The 21,929-nt window shown below is 69.9% G+C and overlaps 5 protein-coding genes across 5 annotated transcripts; 3 read left to right on the top strand and 2 right to left on the bottom strand.

The window, feature by feature from the left end:
• Positions 1–2,355: 2,355 nt before the first annotated feature.
• LOC141928884 (peptidyl-prolyl cis-trans isomerase FKBP8-like) lies at positions 2,356–4,454 on the top strand. The gene is given in 8 exon segments (XM_074837706.1): positions 2,356–2,682; positions 2,685–2,864; positions 2,947–3,035; positions 3,190–3,407; positions 3,482–3,654; positions 3,727–3,804; positions 3,922–4,025; positions 4,140–4,454. Coding segments are annotated over 8 exon segments (1,197 nt in total). The 5' UTR covers positions 2,356–2,364; the 3' UTR covers positions 4,177–4,454.
• A 200-nt stretch (positions 4,455–4,654) lies between these two features.
• On the top strand, positions 4,655–5,367 carry SERF2 (small EDRK-rich factor 2). The gene is made up of 3 exons (XM_074837707.1): positions 4,655–4,721; positions 4,914–5,022; positions 5,144–5,367. Exons 1-3 carry the CDS (start codon positions 4,715–4,717, stop codon positions 5,205–5,207), a joined length of 180 nt encoding a protein of 59 aa, XP_074693808.1. The 5' UTR covers positions 4,655–4,714; the 3' UTR covers positions 5,208–5,367.
• Positions 5,368–9,009: 3,642 nt separating this feature from the next.
• On the bottom strand, positions 9,010–14,996 carry SERINC4 (serine incorporator 4). The gene is made up of 13 exons (XM_074837663.1): positions 14,875–14,996; positions 13,054–14,094; positions 12,790–12,936; positions 12,178–12,356; positions 12,021–12,100; positions 11,843–11,936; positions 11,568–11,779; positions 11,179–11,274; positions 10,979–11,105; positions 10,628–10,700; positions 10,372–10,423; positions 10,106–10,262; positions 9,010–9,638 (listed from the first exon to the last, which is right to left on the bottom strand). Exons 2-13 carry the CDS (start codon positions 13,102–13,104, stop codon positions 9,422–9,424), a joined length of 1,485 nt encoding a protein of 494 aa, XP_074693764.1. The 5' UTR covers positions 13,105–14,094; positions 14,875–14,996; the 3' UTR covers positions 9,010–9,421.
• Positions 14,997–15,250: 254 nt separating this feature from the next.
• Positions 15,251–16,191, top strand: HYPK (huntingtin interacting protein K). The gene is made up of 4 exons (XM_074837664.1): positions 15,251–15,451; positions 15,564–15,619; positions 15,847–15,898; positions 16,051–16,191. The coding sequence occupies exons 1-4, from the start codon at positions 15,266–15,268 to the stop codon at positions 16,144–16,146; spliced, it is 390 nt and encodes a 129-aa protein (XP_074693765.1). The 5' UTR covers positions 15,251–15,265; the 3' UTR covers positions 16,147–16,191.
• Positions 16,192–16,695: 504 nt separating this feature from the next.
• MFAP1 (microfibril associated protein 1) lies at positions 16,696–20,798 on the bottom strand. Its single transcript, XM_074837614.1, has 9 exons — positions 20,634–20,798; positions 20,316–20,535; positions 19,549–19,678; positions 19,054–19,241; positions 18,839–18,947; positions 18,608–18,768; positions 18,195–18,354; positions 17,498–17,587; positions 16,696–17,392 (listed from the first exon to the last, which is right to left on the bottom strand). Exons 1-9 carry the CDS (start codon positions 20,710–20,712, stop codon positions 17,210–17,212), a joined length of 1,320 nt encoding a protein of 439 aa, XP_074693715.1. The 5' UTR covers positions 20,713–20,798; the 3' UTR covers positions 16,696–17,209.
• Between the last annotated feature and the right edge of the window lie 1,131 nt (positions 20,799–21,929).

Here is a 21,929-nt window from a genome sequence, read left to right on the forward strand (position 1 = left end):
TGAACCTAAGGAGGCTTCAATGGAGGAGAAACAGACGTCTGAGGACTGATTCGTAGGTTAACTCCACAGGCCTTGCTTTCAGCAAGAGGCCTGCGTGGAAAACTGGCCCAGACCTGTGAGAGATCAGCCACCAGCCAAAGGTTTAAGTAACGCAGCCCCAAGGGCTGGCTCAGGCCTCAGCAAAGGGTCTCCCAGAGCCCGCCTCTGCCTCTCCTGCCCCCCAGGCCGCCTGCTCTGCAGGGAGAGGGAAACCAGCCGGCCCCAGGCCATGGGCTGGCAACTATCCTAGGCTGGGCAGGAGCCCCAGCTGGGCTGCGGGGCCCTTGTGAACCTTGTCCTTAATCTAACATACCCTTGGAGATCTGCTTCCTCCACTGCTTCAGGGGAAGGTCCTGATAGGCAAGGAAAAAAGAACTGCAGCAGCAGTTTGCTGAGAAGCTCCCACTTCCTTCAAACTGTAGGATCATGTTTTTGATGTGAGACAGCTTCTGGTGGAGGTAGTCCCAGCGATTCTCCTGCTGCGAGGCAGGGTGAGTCTGGAGGGGAAAAGAAATATACGGATCAGCTCCGGGAGGGAACCCAGTCCCTGCCCTGCATCCAGCCTCACCTTCTCGACGTGGCTGTACTCACGTGCAATTGTAGCTTCAAGTGCCTGAACCCCAAAAGAAGCGGGTGAGCAGAACGAGCACAGCTGTACAGTGCCATTGCTTCCCCAGGTCTCCCACTGGTCGTGCATTCTTCTGTTCCTCGTTTTGTCTCTTCATTTTGACTCCCAGTTGAATGGATTTCTGTCTCCTGTTACCAACATGAGCACGCAGGCTGCGGTACTCTGTGTAGTCTGCACTAAACGCTGCCCTGTGAGCTCTGCGCTGCTTCGCTGAGCAGACGGTAGGGTGCTTCCCGCAGCGACCAGGAGGAGCTGGTTCTGCCTGGGCAGCAGAGCCCTTGCGCTCGGTGGGGCGGGGGCTGGCGGTACAGCATCGACCTGCCGAGGCCCTGCAGGGCAGCCAGCAGGCAGGGCTGTGCCCGGGGCCTGGCCTGCAGCCCCTCTGCTGTTGGGGTGAGGCAGGCGGCTCCTCTCAGCCTACCCGATGCCCTGGGGCTGGGCCAAATCCCGCTAAAGCACGGGGAGCCCCGCAGCAGCCAGTGTCAAACTCTTACCCCAAGTAATCCGGGGTCTGCTAAGGAGGAGCTGCTGGCCTGGGGCCTGGCATCTGGGAAGGGGCAGATCACAGAGGTTAAAGCTCTCTGGGGCATCTCTCCTCCACCTCAGCCAGGCTCTGTCCCACCCCCGGGCTCACAGGGAGCCCCTTCTCCAAAGCCAGGCTTGCAGTCACACGGCTCTGGTGGGCACAGAGGCCCCAGCCCACCGGGGAGACCCCAGGGGCCTTTTGGGGAGCCCCGGGGGATGGGGGGTGCTGGGCGGTTCACCCAGGCTCGTGCTGTCCCCGTGTTTGCCCTGGCCTGGCTGAAGCCTCTCTGCGTGCCAGGAGGCCTGTTCTGGGCCATCCACCTCTCCTCCCCAGGGCACCCTGGGGTCTGGTCCAGCTTCTGCTGCGTGTGCTGGTCGGGCCGTGAGCTCCGGGGCTGCCCCTGGGCTGTCCCGGCTGCCGCGGGAGAGGGAGAAGGCGAAGAGCCGCGGGGGGAGTCCCGGGGACGCCCGAGCCTCCCCGACCCCCGGGGCGCGGCAGATCCACCCCGCGGTGCTGCCGGCCCGGCCCTCCGATCTCCCCGGTCCCGCGATCCCCTCACCCCCGGCCCCCTCCGGTTCCTCCCACGCCCCCCCCAGTCCCCCCACGCCGTGGCCGCCCTGGGTTCCCCTGTTCCTCCGGTCCGCCCCCCCCAACACCCCGCGGCAGCCCTGGAAGACGATCACGGACCCCCGCGCCCCCAGCGGGGCCCGATGAGTCCCGCCTGCGTCCGGTTCCTCCGATTTCCCCCGGACCGGTCCCACTTGTTGTCGCCGCCGCCACGAGGCCGAGCCGGGGCCCAGTCCCCAGCCCCGGTACCGGAGCCGCCCGCGGCACGGCCCGGAGTGCAGGACCGCGGCGGACAGTCCCGGGCCGGGCCGGGGGCGAGGGCGGCGGCGGGAGCTCCGCGGCGGGGCTCGCCCTGACCCGGCTATTTTTGCCGCCGGCCCGGGCTAATCCCCTGAGCCGCTTCCCGGTGTTAGGTAACGGCGTGGCGGGATGCGCTCGGCGGCGGCCCCGGCCCGGGCGGCCCCGGACAGTCGCGGCGCGACGGGGCCGGCGGCGACGCGCCCGGTGCAGGCCGGGGGCCGCAGGCGCCCGCCGCCGAGCCCCGGGGGGACCCGGAGCGAGGCCGGCTGGTAGCGGCGAGCGGCGAGGCGGGCCGGGGGCGGGCATGCCGGGACCCTCGCCCGGTGGCTCTCAGGAGAGGGAGGCGGCGGCCGGAGGGCGGCGGCAAGGGCCCGGCCGGGGCAGACGGGTGCGGTTCCGCCTGCCCCACACCTCCATCGCTCTGCCGTCGGTGCGCGACGAGGAGCGGCTCTTCTACCGGCGGCTGGAGGCGGTGGCGGCCCCGGGCCCCGGCGGCTTCGGGCCGCTCTTCGCCGCCGACGGCTGGAGCGACCTGACGGGTGAGCGCCCGCGGGCGGCCCCGGGGACACCCGGGCCGGGGGTGCCGGGCCCCGCGGGGGTCCCGGCGCGGCGCTCAGGGCCGCCCCCCCGCCCGCAGAGGACCGGCTGCTGCGGAAGCGCGTTTTGCGGGACGGGCAGGGCGGGCCGCGGCCGCGGCCGGGCCAGGAGGTGTCGGTGAAGGTGCTGGGCGCCCTGGAGGACGGCGGGCTGGTGGAGCGGGACCCGCGGCTCAGCTTCGTGCCGGGCCACGGCGACGTCGTGCAGGTCAGCCCCGGCCGGGGAGCGGGGAGCGCCGAGCACCCCCCGGTGCCGCGCCCGGCCAGCCCCGCCGTGCCCGTGTCCGCAGGCCCTGGAGCTGGGCGTCCCCACCATGCAGCCCGGGGAGGTCTCCTTCTTCCTCGCCGCCTTCCCCTACGGCTACGGCCGCCCGGGCAGGTAGGGCGGGCTGGGGCGGGGGGACGCGGGAGGGCCGTGGCGGGTGACTGCGGCGAGCAGGGACCGGCAGGGTCGGGCGGGCAGGGCCAGGGGCCCGGGGGCCGTGGCGGGCAGGGGCCGGGGGGGGCAGGGGCAGCCGGTGTTGTGTCCGCAGGGAGCCCGACGTGCCGCCCGAGGCGCCGCTGCTGTTCGAGGTGACGCTGTTGGAGGTGCGGGACGGCCCCGACCGGCAGCCGCTGCCCCCCGCCGCCCGCCTGCTCCTGGGCGCGCAGCGGAGGGAACGGGGCAACTTCCACTTCGCGCGGGGCGACTTCCCGGCAGCGCTGCGCTCCTACGGCCTGGCCCTACGCGCCCTCGACGGCCCCGCCGCGGGTGAGACCGGGTGGGGAGGGCGGGGGGCTGCGGGGCGCCGGTGCGGGGGCGCTGAGGCCGCGCTCGCCCCGCAGCCCCGCCCGGGCCGCAGGAGGAAGAGGAGCTGCGGGAGCAGCGCGTCAAGTGCCTCAACAACTGCGCGGCCGCCGAGCTGAAGCTGCAGCGGGCAGGCGAGGCGCTGGCGGCCTGCGAAGCGGCTCTGCGCATCAGCCCCGACAACGGCCGGGCGCTGCTCCGCCGGGGGCAGGTGGGCTCCGCGCCGCCCCGCGCCGCCCCCCGGCCCGGCCGCCCGCTACCGCCCGCTCCTCTCCCCCCGCAGCTGCTGGCGCAGCAGGGCCGGGACGCGGAGGCCGCGCTGGTCCTGAGGAGAGCCCTGGAGCTGGACCCGGCCAGCAAGGTCCGCCGGGGCGGGGGGGGCGCCGGGGGTCCCGCTGAGCCGGGTACCGGCGGCACCGGAACCGTCGGGGGCCCGGCCGGAGCCCTGCCCGCCGCACAGCCGCCCCGCCGCCCGCAGGTGATCCACGCCGAGCTCTCGCGGCTGGTGAAGCGCCGGAGCCCTCCGGTCCGCACCGCTCCCCAGGAGCCCCGCCACGGCCCGATGCCGCCGCCGAGCCCCGGGTGCGTAGGCAGAGCGGGGCGCCCGGGGAACGGGCCGCTCGGGGGGCGGGCCCGCCCCGGGCCCGCCGGGTCCCCGACGGCGCGGGAGGCGCTCACGGCGGTCCCTCCCCGCAGAGCCCCAGCACCGCCCGCGGCGGAAGGAGCGGCCTGAGCGGCGCCGCAGCACCCCGGAGCCCGCCCGGAGGAGCCGCCCCGGCGGGGATGGAGGAGAGGCCGCGGGGCCGCCCGTGGCCCGGCCCGGGGGCTGCAACGGCTCCGGACGTGGGACCGAGGAGACGGGAAGGCGCCAGCGCCGCCGCACTGCGCTCTGCACCCCCCGGCCCCGGTGTCCGTTCGTGCCCCCCCGCGTCGCACCGGCCACCGCACGGCTCCTGTGGCTACGCCCCTTTCTGGCGCGTCACGATGAGGCGTGGCCCCACCAGGCCCCGCCCCCCCTGGCGCGTAGGCGCGGCCCTTGGCGCCTGCGCCCCGGCTTCCGGCTTTTTCGCCCCCGCCGGCGGAGTGGCAGCCGTAGCCCGCGGCCAATCAGGCGGGGCCTAGCCGGGGAGGCGCGCCAATAGGAGAGCGGCGGGGGCGGGCTCGGCGCGGCGATTGGCCGCGCCGCGCCCTTAAAGAGCGGCGCGGGGCGGGGCGCGGGGGGGTCAGTGCGGGACGTGGCGGCGGAGCGGAGGGCGGGAGGGAGCGGCGCCATGACCCGTGAGTGCGGGCCGGGGCCGGACCGGGCTGGGGGGAGCGGCGCCGGGACTCGCCCTGCGGGCCGGGGCTGGCTGGGGCGGTGAGGGGGGGCGACGCCGTGGCCCCAGAGCGTGGGGCCGGGGCCGGGGCTGGGCCGCAGGGCCGGGACTGGGCCCCGGGCTGGGCCGTTCTGAGGCGGCCGCGCCGTCGCAGGCGGGAACCAGCGCGAACTGGCGCGGCAGAAGAACCTGAAGAAGCAGAGCGACTCGGGCAAGGGCAAGCGGCGGGACGACGGGCTCTCGGCCGCCGCCCGCAAGCAGAGGTGAGCGCCAGGCCGGGCCCGCCGACCTGCCCCCCCCCCCCGCCTTCCCCCCCGCCTTCCCGGTCCCCTCCCGGTGGCGGTGCCGGTACCGCTGCCAGCCCAGCGACGCGCTCTCCTGCAGGGACTCGGAGATCATGCAGCAGAAGCAGAAGAAAGCCGACGAGAAGAAGGAGGGCGCCAAGTAGCCCGCGGCCGGGCCGGGCCGCCGCCACCCCGGGGCCGGGCCGCCCGCCGGCAGGATGCCCAGCGCAGCCCCGGGGCCGGGCCGCCCTGCCGGGGACCCCGGCAGCGCCCTGCGTCCTTCTCGGGTCCGTCTCCTATTAAAGTAGCTTGTGGAGCTCTGCAGGCCCCGTCTCCTCCCTCCGTGCGCCCGGGCGGGGGGGCGGGCTGGGGCTGCCTGGGGAGCGGGAGGGGGCACCGCCGCCGTGCGCCCCCCCTCCCACCTCCGGGAGGGAGCGTCCATGGCCGCGTCCCGTGGTGGTGAAGAGGAGGGACGGACCCAGCCACGGGTGTTGCGGTGTGGAGCTGCTGTGTCTTCATGGTGAGGAACAAAGGTGGGGCCTGGCCTGGGAGGTGCCCACACCTGGGGGGGGTCAGAGCAGCCGGTGGGACCCCGAGCGTGGCCGCAGGCGGGGGGGGAGCCCCAGGGGTGAGGTGTGGGCAGAGGGAGGTGGGGGGAAAACGCCCTGGGCAGGGGGGAGTGCTGGGAGCCAGGAGGAATGAAACCGGGAGGGGATCGTGCTGGAGAAGGGCGGGAAGGAGGGCTGGGGGGTGCGGGTCGGGGGATGGTGGCTGGGCCTCGCACGCACCGAGGGGCTCCCGCAGCCGGCGGGACCAGCAGGTGCAGGAGCGGGGCAACCGCCCACCCCCCAGCATCTCTGCGGGGGATTGGCAGTGGAGGGCACGCAGAGCTGGAGCCGGCCCCTCTCCTGCGCTTGGTCCGGTGGCAGTGCGGGGACGTTGAGGCCCAGCCCGATGCTGTGGCCTCGGCTCTGGCCCACCCTCCTCTTCCCTCCCCTGCAGGGCTGGGAGCAGAGGTGGCAGCTGGTCCTCCTGCCCCGGCAGGACGGAACCCGGCGGGTCTGTTTTTGCTTCCCCCGGCAAAAGTGGCAGCGGCCCCTTGGTGGCCTGTGGCAGGGAAGGGTGGCTCAGGGCTCCCTGGGGCCGGCAGCCTCTGGCCGCAGCTGTGGTCCGTCTTCTCCATGAGCCGCAGAGCTCCGCTGCACGCAGCGACTGCCCCCGTCACACCTGGGCCGTGCCTGGGAGCTGAGTGCAGTTCCGGATGCGACAAATGACAGCGAAGGGGAAAAGCTGGGGGGAAGTGCTCCCACTGCTCCCAGGGGCTGGTCCCCCACCTTGCTTAGCGAGCAGCCCAGCTAGCTCCTGTCTCGCTCCTGCTCCCCAGGACTGGCACAGCCCTCCCCTGAGGATCCTGCCCCTCTCCCTGGGGGCTGGGTGCTTGTTGGACCCTTCCCGCTGCCTTGACATCCCCAATCCCCCAGCAGACACTGCTGGTGGAGCTGATGTCAAGGAGCAGCACGCCATGGGCTCTGGGGAGGCAGGGCTGGGCGATGCTCTCGTGCTGGGGGGGGTCAGTGCCGTGGGTCTGCTGCTGGAGCAGGACCTGGCCCTGCATGGCAGTGGGACCCCCAGCCCCTGTGGTCTCACCTCTCCCGCCCGGTGCTGTCCCAGCTCGGTAACGTGGTTTGTTCCCCATCCACCAGCTGCTCTGGACATCCCCACCTGCTGCGATGGACAGTCTGGTGCTGCTCCTGTGCTTCTGCCCTGGCTGGGTTGCCTGGGGGGCATGTGGGTGCTGGAGGTGTCTCCTCTGAACTCACTGGTGCAGCAGGGAGTGAGACTTCCCCATGCCCATGTCCCCTGCCAGGCTGGTACGAGGTGCAGGGGGATGCGGGTTCCTCTCCTCCTGCACCCCCAGTGCCACAAGCAGCAGTGCGGTGCGGGCACAGGGTGTGGCTGTGCCCTGGCTCCCCCTGGCCCAGCCCTTCGCACTGGATGGGTGTTACCGGTTACCTCCCGCATGAGGGCAGGACCCTTCCTCTTGCTGAAGTGCCTGGCAGAGCCGTGGGGTCCCTCTGCCTCGCCTGTTCAGGGGCTGGGGGCCAGCGGGTGACAGATGCCACGGTGAGGGGCCTGAGCCTGTCGGCTGTGGGCAAGCAGCTGCGTCCCTCTCCCCAACCCTGGGGTGCAGGGCCAGGGGCTGACCCCTCACCTCGGTGCTGCGGTGGGAGCTGGGCAGAGCCCAGAGCTGTGGCTGCCCGTGCCGCTGAGCGAGGGGGCTGCGTCTGTGCTGGAGGCCAAGCTCCGGTGCTGCCTGTGGCCCGCATGGCTGCAGCCCAGGTCTCCATCTGCCCAGGGGGCTGCGCTGGGGTGCGGGGGGTCCTCTGCCCTGCCCCTGTGCTGGCAGGCAGTGCTGAGGGATGGGGGGGCCACAGCTGGGGCTGCCCCTCCACCCTCCATCGCTGACCTGCTGCGGGGCTATGTTGGGGTCTGATGCGGGGGGGGTCTGTACCCGCAGCAGTGGCACCCAGACAGGTGCACACCCCTGGCTGCCCCTGCGGCTGCTGCCCTGCCTGGCCTGGCTGGGATGTGCCGCAGCATCCTGACGTAGCTCCTGAATGATGGCTTCTCTTCCGCCATCTCCCACAGGGCCACGTTCTCCCTGCAGGGACACAGCATCCTCATGGCAGGGCCCCCACGGGGGATACAGGGGCTGTGTGGGGCTTTCCAGCCCCCACACCTGGGGGTCAGAGGTGCCCGTGGAGATGCTGGGACAGTGGAGGAGCCCCAAGGACACTCAGCATCATCAGGCTTACCAACAACAGGCCTGGAGGGACGTGCCAGCAGCTCCGGGCAGGCTGCCCAGCTGCCCAGGCTCACGATGGGGCTGAGCAACGTGTTTCCCCCTCAGTGGCCTGGCCCCACAGCAGCAGGGCAGGCAGGAGCACACGGGATCTGGCAAAGTCCCCCTGGCTGCAGCCAGGCTCTGCAGGGCTCCTGCAAGCAGTGCTGCCTGCTTGGCTGCTGGAGCAGCTCGGGGTCTCCTGCAGAGCTGGGGACATCCCTGCCACCCCCTTCCCCCAAGTGCCACCTCTCGTGCTGCTGGGCCTGCTCGAAGTCCCCCCGCAGCTGTCCCAGCTCCTGCAGCTGGGAGAGGGTGTGCTCGGCCTCGAGCAGGGTGTGATGCAGCTGATCGTTCTCGCAGCTGGGTGAAATGGGTCCTGGCTGGGGCACAGCCCGGCACGCTGGGGAGCCCTCGGGTGCCTGGGGCTGCAGGGACCCCTGCCCGGCCCTGCCTGGGCGATGTCCCTGAGCTAGCACTGCAGCCACCCAAGGCCGAGCCCTGAGCGGGTCCCCACATCTCCTGGGGAGGGAGAGGTGCGAGCACAGCCCCAGGGTGCTGGGCACTGAGCACTGCAGACCCCCACAACCTCAGTGCAGTCCCCGCTGCACCAGTCAGGGACCCCACGGTGGCTACACTGCTGCACTGGGACCAGGCCAGACCCCGGCTGCCGTGGTGGGACGGGAAGGGATGGGACAGGAGCTGCTGGGCATAGGGACCCCAGGGCCTGGCATTGTCCCCGGCACCCTGGGGCAGGTGCTCGCCTGGGGGTCCTGTCCCTGTGCTGGCCCCACTGCTGGGCCAGCCCGGTGCCCTGATGGCTCACAGGCACCTTTTGGGCTGGTGCCCCCAGCATGGCATCGAGCTGGAGCCATCCCTGTGTCCTGGGGGGGGGCTCCTCCAGGGGCTCAGCTTGGGGCACCGGCAATGGGCTGAACACCCTCCTGAAGTCCTGGACCCCAGGCTGGCACTCCCTGCTCTGCCACCTCCCCAGCAGAGCCGCCCCGACAGTGCCCTTGGCCATGGCTGCTGCCTGGGTGAGGCCGGTGCTGGGGTGCTGCGGGCACCTCCGTGCCCACCCCCATGGCTGCAGCCTGTGTGCGGGCGGATGGCACGGGCTCAGCTCAGAGTTTTATATAAAAATGTATTTAAGGAGCTATTTACAGTGAGCACACCGCTGGCGAGTGAGCAGAGACGTGGAGGCAGCCAGGGCAGAGCCCTGCTGCCGGGCTGGCAGCCGGCGCACGGCAGGAGCTGCCTCCCTGCTCGGGAGCAGCCAGGGCCGGGCACCTGCCACCCCGGCTCTCTCCAGCCAGCCCCGCGGGTGGCCCCGGCTCAGCGCAGGACCCGTGTCCCTGGGAGCACCCACCTCCCGGGTCCCCCTCGGGCTCTCCCGGATGCCACCGTCTTCTGGGACAGGGCGTCAGGGGAGGTCAGCGGGACCCAGCGGGGCTGGGGCACAGGCACCGGGCATGGCCGGGACCAGCCCCGGCTGCTGCCGTACGCAGGGCTGGGCACAGTCTGTCTCGGCAGGGACTATGTGGAGATGTTGATGCGCTGCGGGGTGCGTCGCCGGCGCAGGACGCGCGGGACAGGGCTGCTGCGCCGGTGCGGGGGGGAGCTGCGGAGGCAGAGGGGGCTCAGCAGCAGCCACAGGTAGAGCAGGACGCAGGCCCAGCACGAAGACACCTTCACCCAGAAGGTCGCCCAGCTGCCGTGCGTGAAGGTGGTCTCCAGCACCGCGTTCTCGTAGCTGATGGGAGAGGGCAGGCGTTGGGCGCCTGAGGAACGCTGGCACGGGGATTCCCAGCGCCAGCCGCCAGGTCACCCCGTGTCCCAGCAGCTGCGCCATGTCCCTGGGCACATCCCACCTGCCGTGGAGCCCCCCCGGCCCCGCAGACCCCAGCCCATCTCGCTGCAGCGCGTGGCTGCCGTTGGCAGGGGCTGTTGGTCAAAGCGGTGCGGGTCTGTGGGTGCAGGCGCCAGCCCGGTGACGCCAGCACAGCCCGGAGCAGAGCGCCGGTGAGGAGTGGAACGCTGCAGCCTGAGCCCGAGCGGGGAGCAGGTCGCAGCTGGCGGGATGAGGATGCTGGGGGGGTGAGGATGCTGGGGGGGTGACAACGCTGGCGGGGCTGCAGTCCAGGCTGGGTGGCTGAACTAGCGAGAGGGAAGGGGAGCAAGAGCAAGGTGGGCTGGGCAGCAGTGCAGGGCCCTCCCTACCTGAACCAGTTGGTGAGGGTCATCATGACGTAGAGTGAGGCGAGGAAGAAGACGAAGTGGAAGGCTGAGTAGCTGTAGACCACCCGGTCTCGCTCATCCTGGATGATGCACTGTCCCCCTGCGGTCTCCTCCACTTGCGCACATGTCAGCTCGCCACCTGGGAGAGCACAGGAGCACGGTGGCTCCTGCACCCCCTCCTCACCAGCACCCCCGGACTGGAACACCCCCCGAGGGCAGGTCACCTGGCACCCCCACCCTGCACCCACCTCTCAACTCCTCCTCCATCTTCTCGGGGCAGCAGAAGCAACAGGAGGGTTTCTGCAAGGAGAGAGCAGTGTGGTGGCAACTGCTGCTGGGCCAGGGTAGCCCGGCCCCATGGCCACCGCCGCTGGGCTGACCCCTGCCACAGGGTCTGGCCCTGCCTCAGAGGAGCTGGCACAGGGGGGGTGCACCCTGGGAAGCGCCCCCATGCTTGGCTGGACATGGGGCTGGGACAAGGGTTTGGGCAGCATCCACACTCACTTTAAACTCAAAGCTATAGACTTTGACCATCCAGAGGGGCCCGAAGACCTCGGCGAGGTAGGAGGCTTCATTACTGTGCCCGGGAGAGAGGCAGAAATCGTGACACAGGCACCCACTGCCCTGTGCCAGGTTCCCAGCCCGCCCCATGGATCCAACGTAGCCGCAGAAGACGGGCAGTGCCGTGCCTGGGGTCACTGCGCTGCCCCTGCCCACCCGCAGATGCCCTGCCTGCTCTGGCCCTGCCACCCCTTGGGACGTGCCCCGGCTCCGCTGGCTGTGCCACAGGCTGGGGACAGGGTCCCCGCGTGGTGCAGCTGCACCCGGAAGGGATGGTGGTGCGGGCACACGCACCATGCGAAGAGCACGCAGGCGTACATGATGGCGGCCCCCAGGACAGCGACGGTGGTGTCCTCTGTCTGCAGCTCATCCTGCCGCACGCTGGGGAAGCAGACGGTGACGTTCTGCCCCTTGAAGAGCACTGCGGGGAGGCAGAGGTGAGACGGGCGCGCGCCCTGGCGGGGGGGCTGCTGGCAGCAGGGAGGAGCACCCACCTCTCTCCGGGGGACGGCTGGACAGCGCGGAGAAGGTGAGGTACATCACGTAGCAGCTGATGATTGAGGACTGCAGCAGCCCCGACCGCGGCTGCTCTGCAAGGGTGGGGGGCAGAGCTGTCACTGGGGCCCCCGCAGTGCCACGAGCTGGTGGATGGCCTCCGCGTGTGCCCCTGCAGCCCCCTCCTGCCGCTTCCCTGCCCGATGCCCTGCACCCAGGCACAGGAGGGGCCAGCGGGAGCCCTGGGGCACTGGGTCCTCCCCAGGTGCCCAAGTGCTGGCCCTGAGCTGGGACCCCCCAGCTGCCCACCCCAGCCCCAGGGTGTGGCCAGCCCTGCAACACGGTGGCCCATGCCGAGCTGTGCCAAGCCGTGCCATGCGGTACTCACTGAGCCGCACACAGGGCGTGATGGAGATGAAGGACACAATGCCGCAGAGGCTGCCGTTGATGGTGAGCAGCACCTTGTTGAGGAAGCAGGCGGCCGTGTGGGTGTAGTACTTGTAGAGGAAGGAGAAGGCGGCGGAGGCGAGGGTGTAGAAGGCGGCCGTGGCCAGCAGCACGGCCAGGTACCAGCGCTTGTCTTGCGCGGCGCCCGTCAGCCTGCCGGGAGAGTGGGTGAGAGCCGGCAGCGGGCAAGTGCCCGCCCGGCGCCCCGACACTCACCAGTTCTTGTTCCAGGTGTGTGCGAAGGCTGTGATCAGCACCAGCTGGATGAGGATGAAGGCGAAGCCCCCGCAGACGCCCATGTAGTGCCAGGCTGGGGGGGGAGGGCAGAGGTGGGGCTGGCACCGGGGGCACGCGGGGGCCTGGGATGCCAGCTCTGGCGGGGTGGGGGACACACCTTGGATGAAGCCATCCTCGGGGATGAAGAAGCTGGCGGCCCAGAGCCCCACCAGCACCAGCAGCTTCAGGAACCAGCACCTGCACGGCAGCGAGTGTCAGGGGGACAGGGCCCCCGGCAGCTCCCCCCCCCCCATCCCTGCACCCCATCCCCATACCCGTTGTGGAGCTGAGCGCGGCAGTCGGTGCTGGAGCGCACGTTGAGGAGCAGGACAGCCTGTGCCAGGTGGAAGCAGGCGGTGCCAAAGCAGACCCGGTACACGGCCGAGGAGCCCACCAGCTGCTCGCAGTCTGTGCCCCCGGGCAGGTGGTCACACAGCACCACCCAGAAGGGCAGCTGCAGGCATGGAGAGCGACAGGATGGGGCTGCTGATGGGCCCAGCACCCCTCAGTGCCCAGGGGATCCAGTGCCCTTGAACTCCTGACTGCCCCCCAGCATTCCCAATACCTTCTCTACCCCCAGTACCTCTGAGACCCCCAGCACCCCAATGCTGGGCAAGACCTGCACCTTCAGTACCCCTGGCACTGCTCCCAGCAACCTTGGCACTCCCAGCAACCTTGGCACTCCCAGCAGCCCTGTTACTCCCAGTATCCCCAGTGTCCCAGTTCTCTCAGCTCCCCGGCAATTCTGGCACCCCTAGTGCTCCTGGGACCCCTAAATGCTGTGGGGATGCCTGGCACCCCAGCACCCTTAGTGCCCCTGGGACCCCCAGCACCCCCAGTGCCCCCAGCACCTCAGCACCCTGGCGTGTCCCAGCTCCCGTCATCACCTTCTCCTTGACAGCCTGGGCCACAGTGCGGGACAGCATGAGGCAGCAGACGGCAGAGGCCAGGACGTGCAGGAGTGTGTAGAGGATGCGGGTGCCCGTAGACAGGCGGAGCCCACGGCAGGATCTGCAGCCACAGCCGCAGCACAGCTGGGGGGAGCATGGTCAGGGGGGGCCCCACCGGGCCAGAGCTGCTCGCCAGCCTGGCCTGGCCCCCCCAGCCCGGTCCAGCCCTGTCCCCAGCCCCGTCAGTCCCCTCAGTCCCACCTGGCAGAGCAGCAAGTGCAGGAGGCGGCCCTGTGTCCGTGTGCCCGCCATGGCCTGGCTCGGCTCAGCTCGGCCCCCGTTGCCCTCATGGGATTAGGGGGATTGTCGGCTCGGCCCGCCCCGCCATCTGCTCACTGCTACCTCCCGGCAGCCCCCCTTGGGGCGCTCCACGGGGGGCCTGTCCAGGGTCCACTGGTGACTCCTGGCCATGTGGATCCCTGCCTGGGACCCCAGCCCCTCACTGTGCAGGATGAGGCCATAGCAGGCAGCCCGGGCACGGGCTGGTGTGGGGGGCATGTGGGGTCCGCGGGGTGCTGGCCCCTGCGTGGTGATGGCTGGTCCCAGAGCAGTGTGGCTGGGGGGCGTGGGGGTACCACCATGTTTGGGCTCGCTCAGCATCAAGGGCCCCTTTGCCCTTTCTCCCCTGCAGCGAGGAGGCCGGGGGGGCAGGAAGCTGGAGGGGACAGAGCCAGGACAGGTGACCCCAGCAGCCAGAGGGACGCTCTGTGTCACAGCGTCGTCCTCGGCAGCGAGGCTGGAGGCAGAGGAAGGGTTTTGGCTCCCAGCGTGGCTATTGCTTGGAGACTGGCTGGGCACCCGGCTGCTGGTAGGAGGCGACAAGCAGCTGTGTTCACAGCTCTGGGGTTTGTTTTATTTTTCCTCTTTCTTTCACAGGTTAAAGTGTCTTTCTCTCAACTCACAATTTTTTTTTTCGCTTTTGCGCTTTCTGTTCTCTTCCCATCCCGCTGCGGGGGGAGTGTGTGCGGGTGCTCGGCTGCTGGCCAGGGCCAGCCCACCACAGCCCCCTGCAATCCCAGGGGACATCTTGGCCAGGCTCGTCCCCACGCAATGTCCCTGCACTGGGAGCGGTGGGAGCCGGTGGGGCAAAGGGTCCTGGAGGCCACCGCAGAGGAGGATCAGTGCATGGTACAGCGGGCGCAGGAGATGGAGGAGCTGGCACCGGGTCCAGGGCACGAGGCCGCTCTCGGGGCAGGTTTCTGTAGGACTCCCTGGTGTGGCACAGCGGGGCCCACGCAGGCGCTGCGGGGACAGGGCAGGGCACAGGCTGCCGAGGTGCTGCAGGGCCGGTGTGACGCCCCGGTGCCCCCCCGGAGAGCTGTCAGCCGAGTTGGCCCCGCACAGGGCCCCCAGCTGCATGGCGGGGCCAACGAGCCGGGCACGACCAGACCCCGGGGTGAAGTGCTGCAGGCTCAGAGCTCCCCGGCCTCCATCCTGCTCCCCAGTGTCCACCTGGGACTGCAGCCACCCCCTTCTCCCCACCGGGCAGAGCGGCCATGCCGGCTCTCCAGCCTCAGCCCCCCGCGCTGAGCCCACAGCTCTTCACCCTGGGGTCTGCAGGCCCCACGTCTCCCCATGTCTCCAGCCTGGGCACCCAGCGCCCTGCGGAGCTGCCACCGTAGTTCGGCCCCCCCAGCGCCACGGGCCGACGGCAGCGTCCAGACGGCACTGGGGGTGCCGAGGTGGCCCTGGCAGCTGCGTGGCCGTGCACGGCAGGACCCCGCACCCATCTGAGCACCCACTGCCCCACAGCCGCCCCCGGAGGGACACGTGCCCCTGCCACACGTCTGGGTCAGCCCAAGGTTTTGCCTTCGCGGGCAGCGCCCCGGCTCCTGCCGTCGGGGTGCGGGGGGGGAACAGGCGGACCCGGGCCCCGGGCCACGACCCCGGGGATCTCCCGCTTCCAGGCAGCACCCGGGGGAGCCAGCTCGGCCTCCGCTGCGGCGGCGCGGGGCCGGTCCCGTCCTTCAATCGCGTGTGACCGCGGCGGGAGCCAGATCCGGATCCCTGTAACCCTCTTACCCGGCTTAGCGCCTGCCCGGGGGCGGCGGGCAGCGCTGCGCCCGCCCCGGCCCGGCCCCGCGCCCCGGCAGCGCCCGGGAGCGGCCGGCACCGAGCCCCCTCCCCTCCCCGGAGCCCCCGGCCCGGTCCGGCCCCTCGGGCTCCGCAGCGCCCACCGGCGGCGGGACGGGGCCGCTGCCCGGGAAGCGGCGGTAGCGGCGGCGGCGGAGGAGCAAGAGGAGGAGGAGGAGGAGGAGGAGGAGCCGGGGCCAACGGCCGGGCCCGGGAACGGCCCGGGTCTGATCGTCGCCACCCCGCCGCCCCTCTCCCTGGTTCCGGCGGCCACACGTGACCGGAAGCTGGACGCGGCACCGCCTCCACGTGACCGGAAGCGGGAGCCGGCGGCGGCGGGATGGCGGCGGAGGGGGACGTGGAGCTGGAGCTCGAGACGGAGCCCAACGGCTCCGGGGGCGGCGGCGATGGGGCGGGCGGGCGGGCGGCGGAGAAGCCGCGGAAGCACGACAGCGGCGCGGCGGACCTGGAGCGCGTCACGGACTACGCGGAGGAGAAGGAGATCCAGAGCTCCAACCTGGAGACGGTGCGGCGGGGCGGGACGGGGCCGGGGAGGGGGGCCGGGCCCTGAGCACCGCGGTGCTCGTCCCGGCCGGGCGCGGCCCTGACCCACCCGGTGACTGTGCTCGTCCTGACAGGCCATGTCGGTGATCGGAGACCGGAGGTCCCGGGAGCAGAAGGCGAAGCAGGAGAGGTAACCGCCCGCGCTCGCTCGGGGCTCTGGGCACCGGTCCCGCCGGGGTTCCTCCCGCACCGGGCCCCGACCTTCCCCGGGAGCTGGGGCGGGCGCCCGGCCTTCTCCCGGAGCTCACCCTGCCGTACAGCCGTGTGGGCAGGCGGGGTCGGGATCAGAGCGGGGGCTGCCGGTCACCGGAGCGGGGGCTGGGTGGTCACCGGAGGTTTGTCTGTCTCTTGCCGCAGGGAGAAGGAACTGGCGAAAGTGACCATCAAGAAGGAGGACCTGGAGCTGATTGTGAGTAGGGGCAGGCGGTGGCGTGTCCCGACCCTCGGGTGCAGCCGCCGTCTCGTCACCGAGGCTGCACCCAAAGACGAGACCGGTGCCCCGGGGCTGGGCGGCCCTGCCAGCCCGGCCCCCACACGGTTCCCGCGGTTGTCTCCCTACAGATGACGGAGATGGAGATCTCCCGGGCGGCCGCGGAGCGCAGCCTGCGCGAGCACATGGGGAACGTGGTGGAGGCGCTCATCACCCTCACCAACTGAGCGCGGGGCGCCCTCTGACCTCACCCAATAAAGGCACCGGTGGGAGCGGGCTGTCAGTGTGGTCCGCGCGGCGCCGGGCGCCTGCCCTGGGAACACACGTGGCACTGGGGAACCCACAACCGGAGCGGGACGAGGGGACCTGCCTGAGCCGCTCTTCCCGCTTTTAACCTCATCCCCGCCGGGGCAGCAGCTCCCGTTACTCCGTTGTCCCTGCTCAGGGGCTGACGGGTGCACCCCAGGCCTAGCAGCGCCGTGCCAGCCCTTCCCGCCTCGCTGGGGTGGCCCGGGTGAGCCGGGAGCTGGGCGAGGCGGCACCGGGGCAGGCAGGCAGAGAGCAGCCCGGACCCGCTGGCTTAGGGCCTGGAAACACGAGTTTTGTTAATGTCACCCCTGGGACTGTGCTACCTCATGTCTCCCATCCTTGGGGAGCTGCAGCCCCTGGCACAAGGGTGACGGTCACCCTCGCACACCCCTCTTGCCTGTCTGTCCTGGCTCGTGGGAAGGCGCAGACCGGGACGGCCACGCTCCATGGACAACAGGGCCAGAACATGTAAGAAAACGACCGCTTTTAATCAAACTGACCCCACCCCACCCCCCGCCACACAGGTAGAAAAGCCGAGCCCTGCAGGAACAGGGTGAGGAGACAGGGACACCGCTGTTCCACTCCAAAAAAAGGGCCCAAATGGTTGACAGGGGAGGTACAAGCAATAGGGAGATGCTGTGGGCCAGACAGCTATAAAAGTCCGCTAATTCCCCCAAAAGTGGGCGTGCTGGAGCTGGGGGTGTTTCCGTGCTCCTGCCCAGCACCGTCAGGCGCTGCCGAGGCCGTCGTGGCAGCTGCGGGTGTGACGGCGGCGTGGCCACGGGCCTGGCCAGCACCCACAGGCCCTGTCCCCCACAGCACTGGGCAGGGAGCTCGCCAGGCTGCCGCAGCGCCAGGGCAGGTGCGGCCCAGGGGCAGGGGAAGGGCTTGTCACCGCACGAGTCCTGGCACAGCCCCGCGTCCCTCGTCCCTGCCGCGGCTTCTGGCAGCTGGCAGAGAAGTGCCCTCCTTCCCGGGGCTTTAAGTGGTTTTCCGCTTCTTGGCCGAGGGTCTCTCAAAGACATCCCGTACGCCCGCTGCTTTCTGCTTGAAGAACTTGGTGTTCTGGGCGCTCTCCTGGCCCCAGGCTGAGTCGAAGGAGGTGGTGTCCTGGTCCACCAAGTGCGTGTACTTTGTCCGCCCTGAGCGCCCAAAGTTCTTGACCTGGGGAGCAGAAGAGCTCATGAGCAGCCATCCAGTGAGGACGTGGGGACCCGCTGCCCCCACCCTCGAGCCCTCGGGCCGGCGCCCACCAGCCAGTGCACCCACCTGCATGACTTTGGGCAGGATGGTCTTGTTGAAGTGGTCCTCAAGGGTCGGGGCGCTGAAGTCCCTCTTGTACACCTCCTCGTCCTCATCCTGCGGGAGAGGGACGCACCTGCTCAGCCTGCCAGTTCCTGGCAAGCGCCAGCAGCCGGTGAAAGCAGGGAAGAGCCACCAGCAGCCCGCCATGGTGCCTGCAGTGCTATTGACCTACTGCCGAGGGTGGGGGACGTGGGCGTTGTCCCCCAGCCTGCCTCTGGCAGCCGCCCTCACATCCACTCAGGCCCCTTCCCCAGAGCCGCAGCCCACGCAGAGCCGGCTCTGTTCTGGGAGGGTCTGTCAGCCCCAGCAGTGGCACAGGCACAGTTCTGTCTCAGCGGGGAACCCTCAACCTGCTCTGGTGAGGTAGTGCAGGCCAGCTCTGGGCGGAACCATGCCCGTCCCGCAGGCCAGCGCCTCACAGGCCGCTGCGGCCTCGCCACTTGCATTGGTGTCACTGCTCCTTTCCCTCTGCCGCGAGAGCTGGCCGCGCTCAGATCACCTCAGTCGATCAGCTTCCCAGGGCTGCTCTTGTCCCAGGGCACTGCGGTGGGGGCTTCCCCCAGGGAGAAGACGTCCCCAGGGTCTCGTGCAGCCCCTCTGGCGTACAGACCTTGGCCCTGCTGCCGGTGCGGCCACGCCCGGGCCCTCGCTCACCACTCACCATGAAGAAGGCTCCCCGGTGGTAGTACTTCTGCAGGAACTTGTATTTGCCCTTCACCGCCTTGTTGGTGATGACCTTGCCATTGGCCCGAAGCTCAGCGCGGCGCTCCTCCTCTGTCAGGTTCCGCATGCGCTCAATCTCTGCCTTCTCCTTCTCCATTCTGGGCAGGAGAGAAACCCCTGAGAGCCCCTGTCCCTGCAGTACCCTCCCGCCAGAGCCACTCTCGCCAGCCGTGGGGTTACACATTTGCTGACGGGGAGCACAGACCCCCCACGGGCGGGCAGGAGGGGCTGCAGGTGCGTGGTCTGGCTCAGACCGTGTTGCCAAAGGGAAGCCTGAGGAAGAGACTCCAGCTGCCCGTGGGGCCCGGGGCTGTGCGTTCCCAGCCTTGGCTTTACGCAGACAATACTTACGCTTCTCGTTCTTCACGGTCCCGTTTGATACGCTTCAGCTCGCGTACTTTCCAGGCCTCGTACTCCTCCTCGTCGTTCTCATCATCTGTATCGAGAGCATCCAGCGCTGCCAGCGAGCGCTTGTTCTCCTCCAGCTCCTTCTTCGCTTCCTCTTCTACGATCTGCAGCGAGGACCAAGCTAAGCCTGCTGCAGCGACTGCCCCCACATCACCCCCAGCCCGCCCTTGGCACCTTCAGCGTGTACTTGCGCCTCTCCTCCGCCAGCCGCTTTGCCTCCTGCTCCAGCTCCTTCTGCTTCAGCGCTTCCGCTTCTCGCTCCTGAACTGTGATCCGGTCCTTCCTGTGGGCAGGGACCACAACTGCCTTCAGCCCCATGGCGAGGACGAGGAGACACGGCAGTGGTGTCTGCTCGGCCCCCAGCTCCCATGTGCAGCTGCGTCACCCACTTGCGGATGAAGACAGGTTTGAGACGCGGCTCCATTTCATCCTCGCTGTCCGTGTACTCCTCGTACTCAGACTCCGACTCGGACTCTTCTCCGGATCGACCCTCATCTTCCAACTCCATCACTTCCATCTCCTCAGTTTTCCTCTCCTGTGCTCGCTGGCGCATCATCCCGCGCCGACGCTCGATCTCCTAATGGAGACAAACACAGAGGGGTCAGATGAACAGCCCTGCTATCGCTTCCCTCTCACTCTCCTGTTAAAAACGTGCAGTGTCTGGAGTGCTGGCTCTGAGATGATACACCCATCCCTCCAGAAGCATGATGGCCTCTCCCAGTGTCCCGTCCCATGCAAGAGGACAGTAACCCTCCAGTTAAGTCATGGCCAGCTGTGACACTTGTCCAGCTCCACCAGACAGCCCCCATGCCCGTGCAAAAGGCGGTTCCAGCCTGTGCCGTCAGGGGCTTCCCCAGGCCTGTTATACGGCTCTGCAAGCGCACCTCATCATCGATCTCCTCCTCCTCCTCCTCGCTGGTGTCCTCCCGCTCCAGACGCCAAGCTTCTCCCTCCACCTCAGAGTCGCTTTCTCCAACCACTTCAGGCTCCACGATTTTACGGTGTCTTGCCAGCCTGTGACAGACCACAATTGAACGACAGCACTTCAGATGTAAAGAGGCTGCAGGAAGTTACTATTCATGAATTGTTCCTAACGAGACCGTGGTAATTGTTGGAACTGCTGAGTGTGGGCAAACCCCCCATGTTCCTTCCCAGGAGGCTGGAGGGGCCGGGTACTGGCAGCTCCTCCCTGCCTATGCTCCGAGTAGGAACAGAGCTCCCAGCGGAAACCTCCCCGTTACTGGGACTGAAAGCTGCAGCAGCTCCATGGGAGGAAGCAAACGGCAATTGGTTACTCCCTGCCTGGAGCATGCTTCCCATAACCGTGTAACCTTCCCACTACCCCAAGCATCAGCACGTTGTGCTAGTTTTTATTTCGGAACCCCCTCAGCCGCACACAAACATGGGGTGGTGCCCTGGGAAACAGTGACTATGGATTGGAAGGGCTGCTCACAGCGGGGCCGGAGCCCATGGCACACTGCAGCACAGACGTGAGAAGAGCCAGAGACTCTCCTGTGCTGCCTGGGGAATGTTCCCAGCTTCTGCCAGGTGTTCCTGCAGCCCCTCGCTGCAGCGCGGGGTCCGGACTCCCCAGCCCTCTGCGCAGGAAAGCGTGGCAGGGGCACGGATCCCTGCCAACCCCAGCACTCACCGCTCCTCCACATCTTCAGCGATGCGGTTCTGGAGGCGCCGGAGCCGGGGGTCGTTGGCGAGTTCCTCCTCCTGCTCCTCGGGCTCCACCTCCTGCTCCTTCGCCTTCTTGATGAACTGGAACTCCTCATCCTCCTCCTCTGAGGACTCCATGGGCGCGTAGTCGGGCCGCTTCCCCGACACATACCGCTTCACCTTCACCTTCTCCATGGAGAGCTCGCCTGCGGGCGACCGGGCCGTCACCAGGGGCCCCGCGCCCGGGCCGGCACTCCCCTGCCCCACGGCGGGACCGGCCCCGGCCGCGGCCCCCCCCACTCACCCTTCTCGTTGCGGACGGGCACGGCGCCCGCCGTGGACTGGATCGGCGGCTGCTTCATGAGAGCGCTGGGGACCGACATGGCGGCGGCGGGGCTGGGGCCGGGCCGGAGTCGAGCAGTGGCCGCTGACAACGGCTCCTCGCAACCGCTCACCCGGAAGTGGAACTGCGCGCCCACTTCCGCCGGAAGTAGAACGCGCCTGCGGCGAGTGACCGGAAGTGACGCACCGCCGGGGTCACTTCCGGGGCGCCGCGCGGCGCGGCGGGTCGCGGCCTTCCCGCTGCTCCCGGCGGGGCGGGGCCGGGGCGGGAGGCTGCCGCGGTGACCCCCTGCACCCCGCGCTCGGGAGGCACCCGGCGGGGCTGTCACCGCGTCTGAGCCCCGCGCTAGGGAGGCGCCAGTCACTGCGGGCTCCCGCCGCCGCCGGGGGGAGGCTCCTTTCCCTCCCGCGGCCGTGCGGTTTTTCCGCCATCCCCCGAGGCGCCGGGAAGGGCGGCCGCACGCAGGGTCCCTCCGGGCGGCGGGCAGCACCGGGGCGGGGATCCCGCTGACCGGCCGGGGGAGCCTGGCTCCGGCCTCCCGCCTGGGCCGCGATTCGCCGGGGGCCTCCGGCCGCGTCTGGCCGGTACCGCGGCGGCTGCAGGGCCCCGGCCGCCGCCTGTTGCCGCCCTCTTGGGTACGGAAGTGTTTTGTGCGGGGCTGGGGGGGAAGTGACAAACACAGAGGCTGAGCCGGCCACCGGGACACTGAGTGCTCGGTCTCACCCGTAACCCCTGCGGGGCCTTGCGGGCCGCGGGACACACCCTGCAGGGACCAGCAGCCCTGGCCGGGTCGCCACATTCCCCCCAGCACAGCCTGGGAAAACTGTTGCTCCCTCAGAGCGCAGCGGGGCCCGGTGGCAGAGCCGCTGGTGGATCTGTGCCATGCCTGCCACGGCGGCTCTCAGGGCAGAGCTGGGGCTGGGCGGTCGCAGCCGCTGCCTCCACCAGCCGGAGCCGAGCCCCGGCCCCCCCGCTCTGCCTGCGGACAGCTGGCCCCGCCAAGGCCCAGCGCTGCTGCCCAACGCCCAGGCAGTGAGGGTGAGCGGCCCTGCACAGCTGCATGTCACCCTCGGGATGGCTGGTGCCAGGAGGCAGGGCTGCTCCTGGAGCAGCAGGACTCTCCCACAGAGCTGGGGGAGCCCCTGGGCTTCCCGGTGGCACTGGTGGTGGCGTGTGTGTCAGGAAGAGCCGGGGCTGCTTCGTGGCAGGCGTGAGGGGTTTTCTGTAAGCACCCGGGCAGTTCCTGTGCCTGCAGAC

The sequence above is a fragment of the Strix aluco genome, chromosome 12 (assembly GCF_031877795.1).
Source record: "Strix aluco isolate bStrAlu1 chromosome 12, bStrAlu1.hap1, whole genome shotgun sequence".
Taxonomy (NCBI): domain Eukaryota; kingdom Metazoa; phylum Chordata; class Aves; order Strigiformes; family Strigidae; genus Strix; species Strix aluco.

Excerpts from the sequence above, each read along its gene's own strand:
- SERINC4 (XM_074837663.1), bottom strand. The coding sequence starts at position 13,104 with ATGGCGGGCACACGGACACAGGGCCGCCTCCTGCACTTGCTGCTCTGC. Across the intron at positions 12,357-12,789 it reads CCCAGGCTGTCAAGGAGAAG|CTGCCCTTCTGGGTGGTGCT; the intron begins GTGATGACGGGA and ends CCATGCCTGCAG. Across the intron at positions 11,780-11,842 it reads CACACCTGGAACAAGAACTG|GCTGACGGGCGCCGCGCAAG; the intron begins GTGAGTGTCGGG and ends CTCTCCCGGCAG.
- SERF2 (XM_074837707.1), top strand. Across the intron at positions 5,023-5,143 it reads GCCGCCGCCCGCAAGCAGAG|GGACTCGGAGATCATGCAGC; the intron begins GTGAGCGCCAGG and ends GCTCTCCTGCAG.
- MFAP1 (XM_074837614.1), bottom strand. The coding sequence starts at position 20,712 with ATGTCGGTCCCCAGCGCTCTCATGAAGCAGCCGCCGATCCAGTCCACG. Across the intron at positions 19,679-20,315 it reads GCTGAAGATGTGGAGGAGCG|GCTGGCAAGACACCGTAAAA; the intron begins GTGAGTGCTGGG and ends GGTCTGTCACAG. Across the intron at positions 17,393-17,497 it reads TCCTGCCCAAAGTCATGCAG|GTCAAGAACTTTGGGCGCTC; the intron begins GTGGGTGCACTG and ends TCTGCTCCCCAG.
- HYPK (XM_074837664.1), top strand. The coding sequence starts at position 15,266 with ATGGCGGCGGAGGGGGACGTGGAGCTGGAGCTCGAGACGGAGCCCAAC. Across the intron at positions 15,452-15,563 it reads AGAGCTCCAACCTGGAGACG|GCCATGTCGGTGATCGGAGA; the intron begins GTGCGGCGGGGC and ends TCGTCCTGACAG. Across the intron at positions 15,620-15,846 it reads CAGAAGGCGAAGCAGGAGAG|GGAGAAGGAACTGGCGAAAG; the intron begins GTAACCGCCCGC and ends CTCTTGCCGCAG.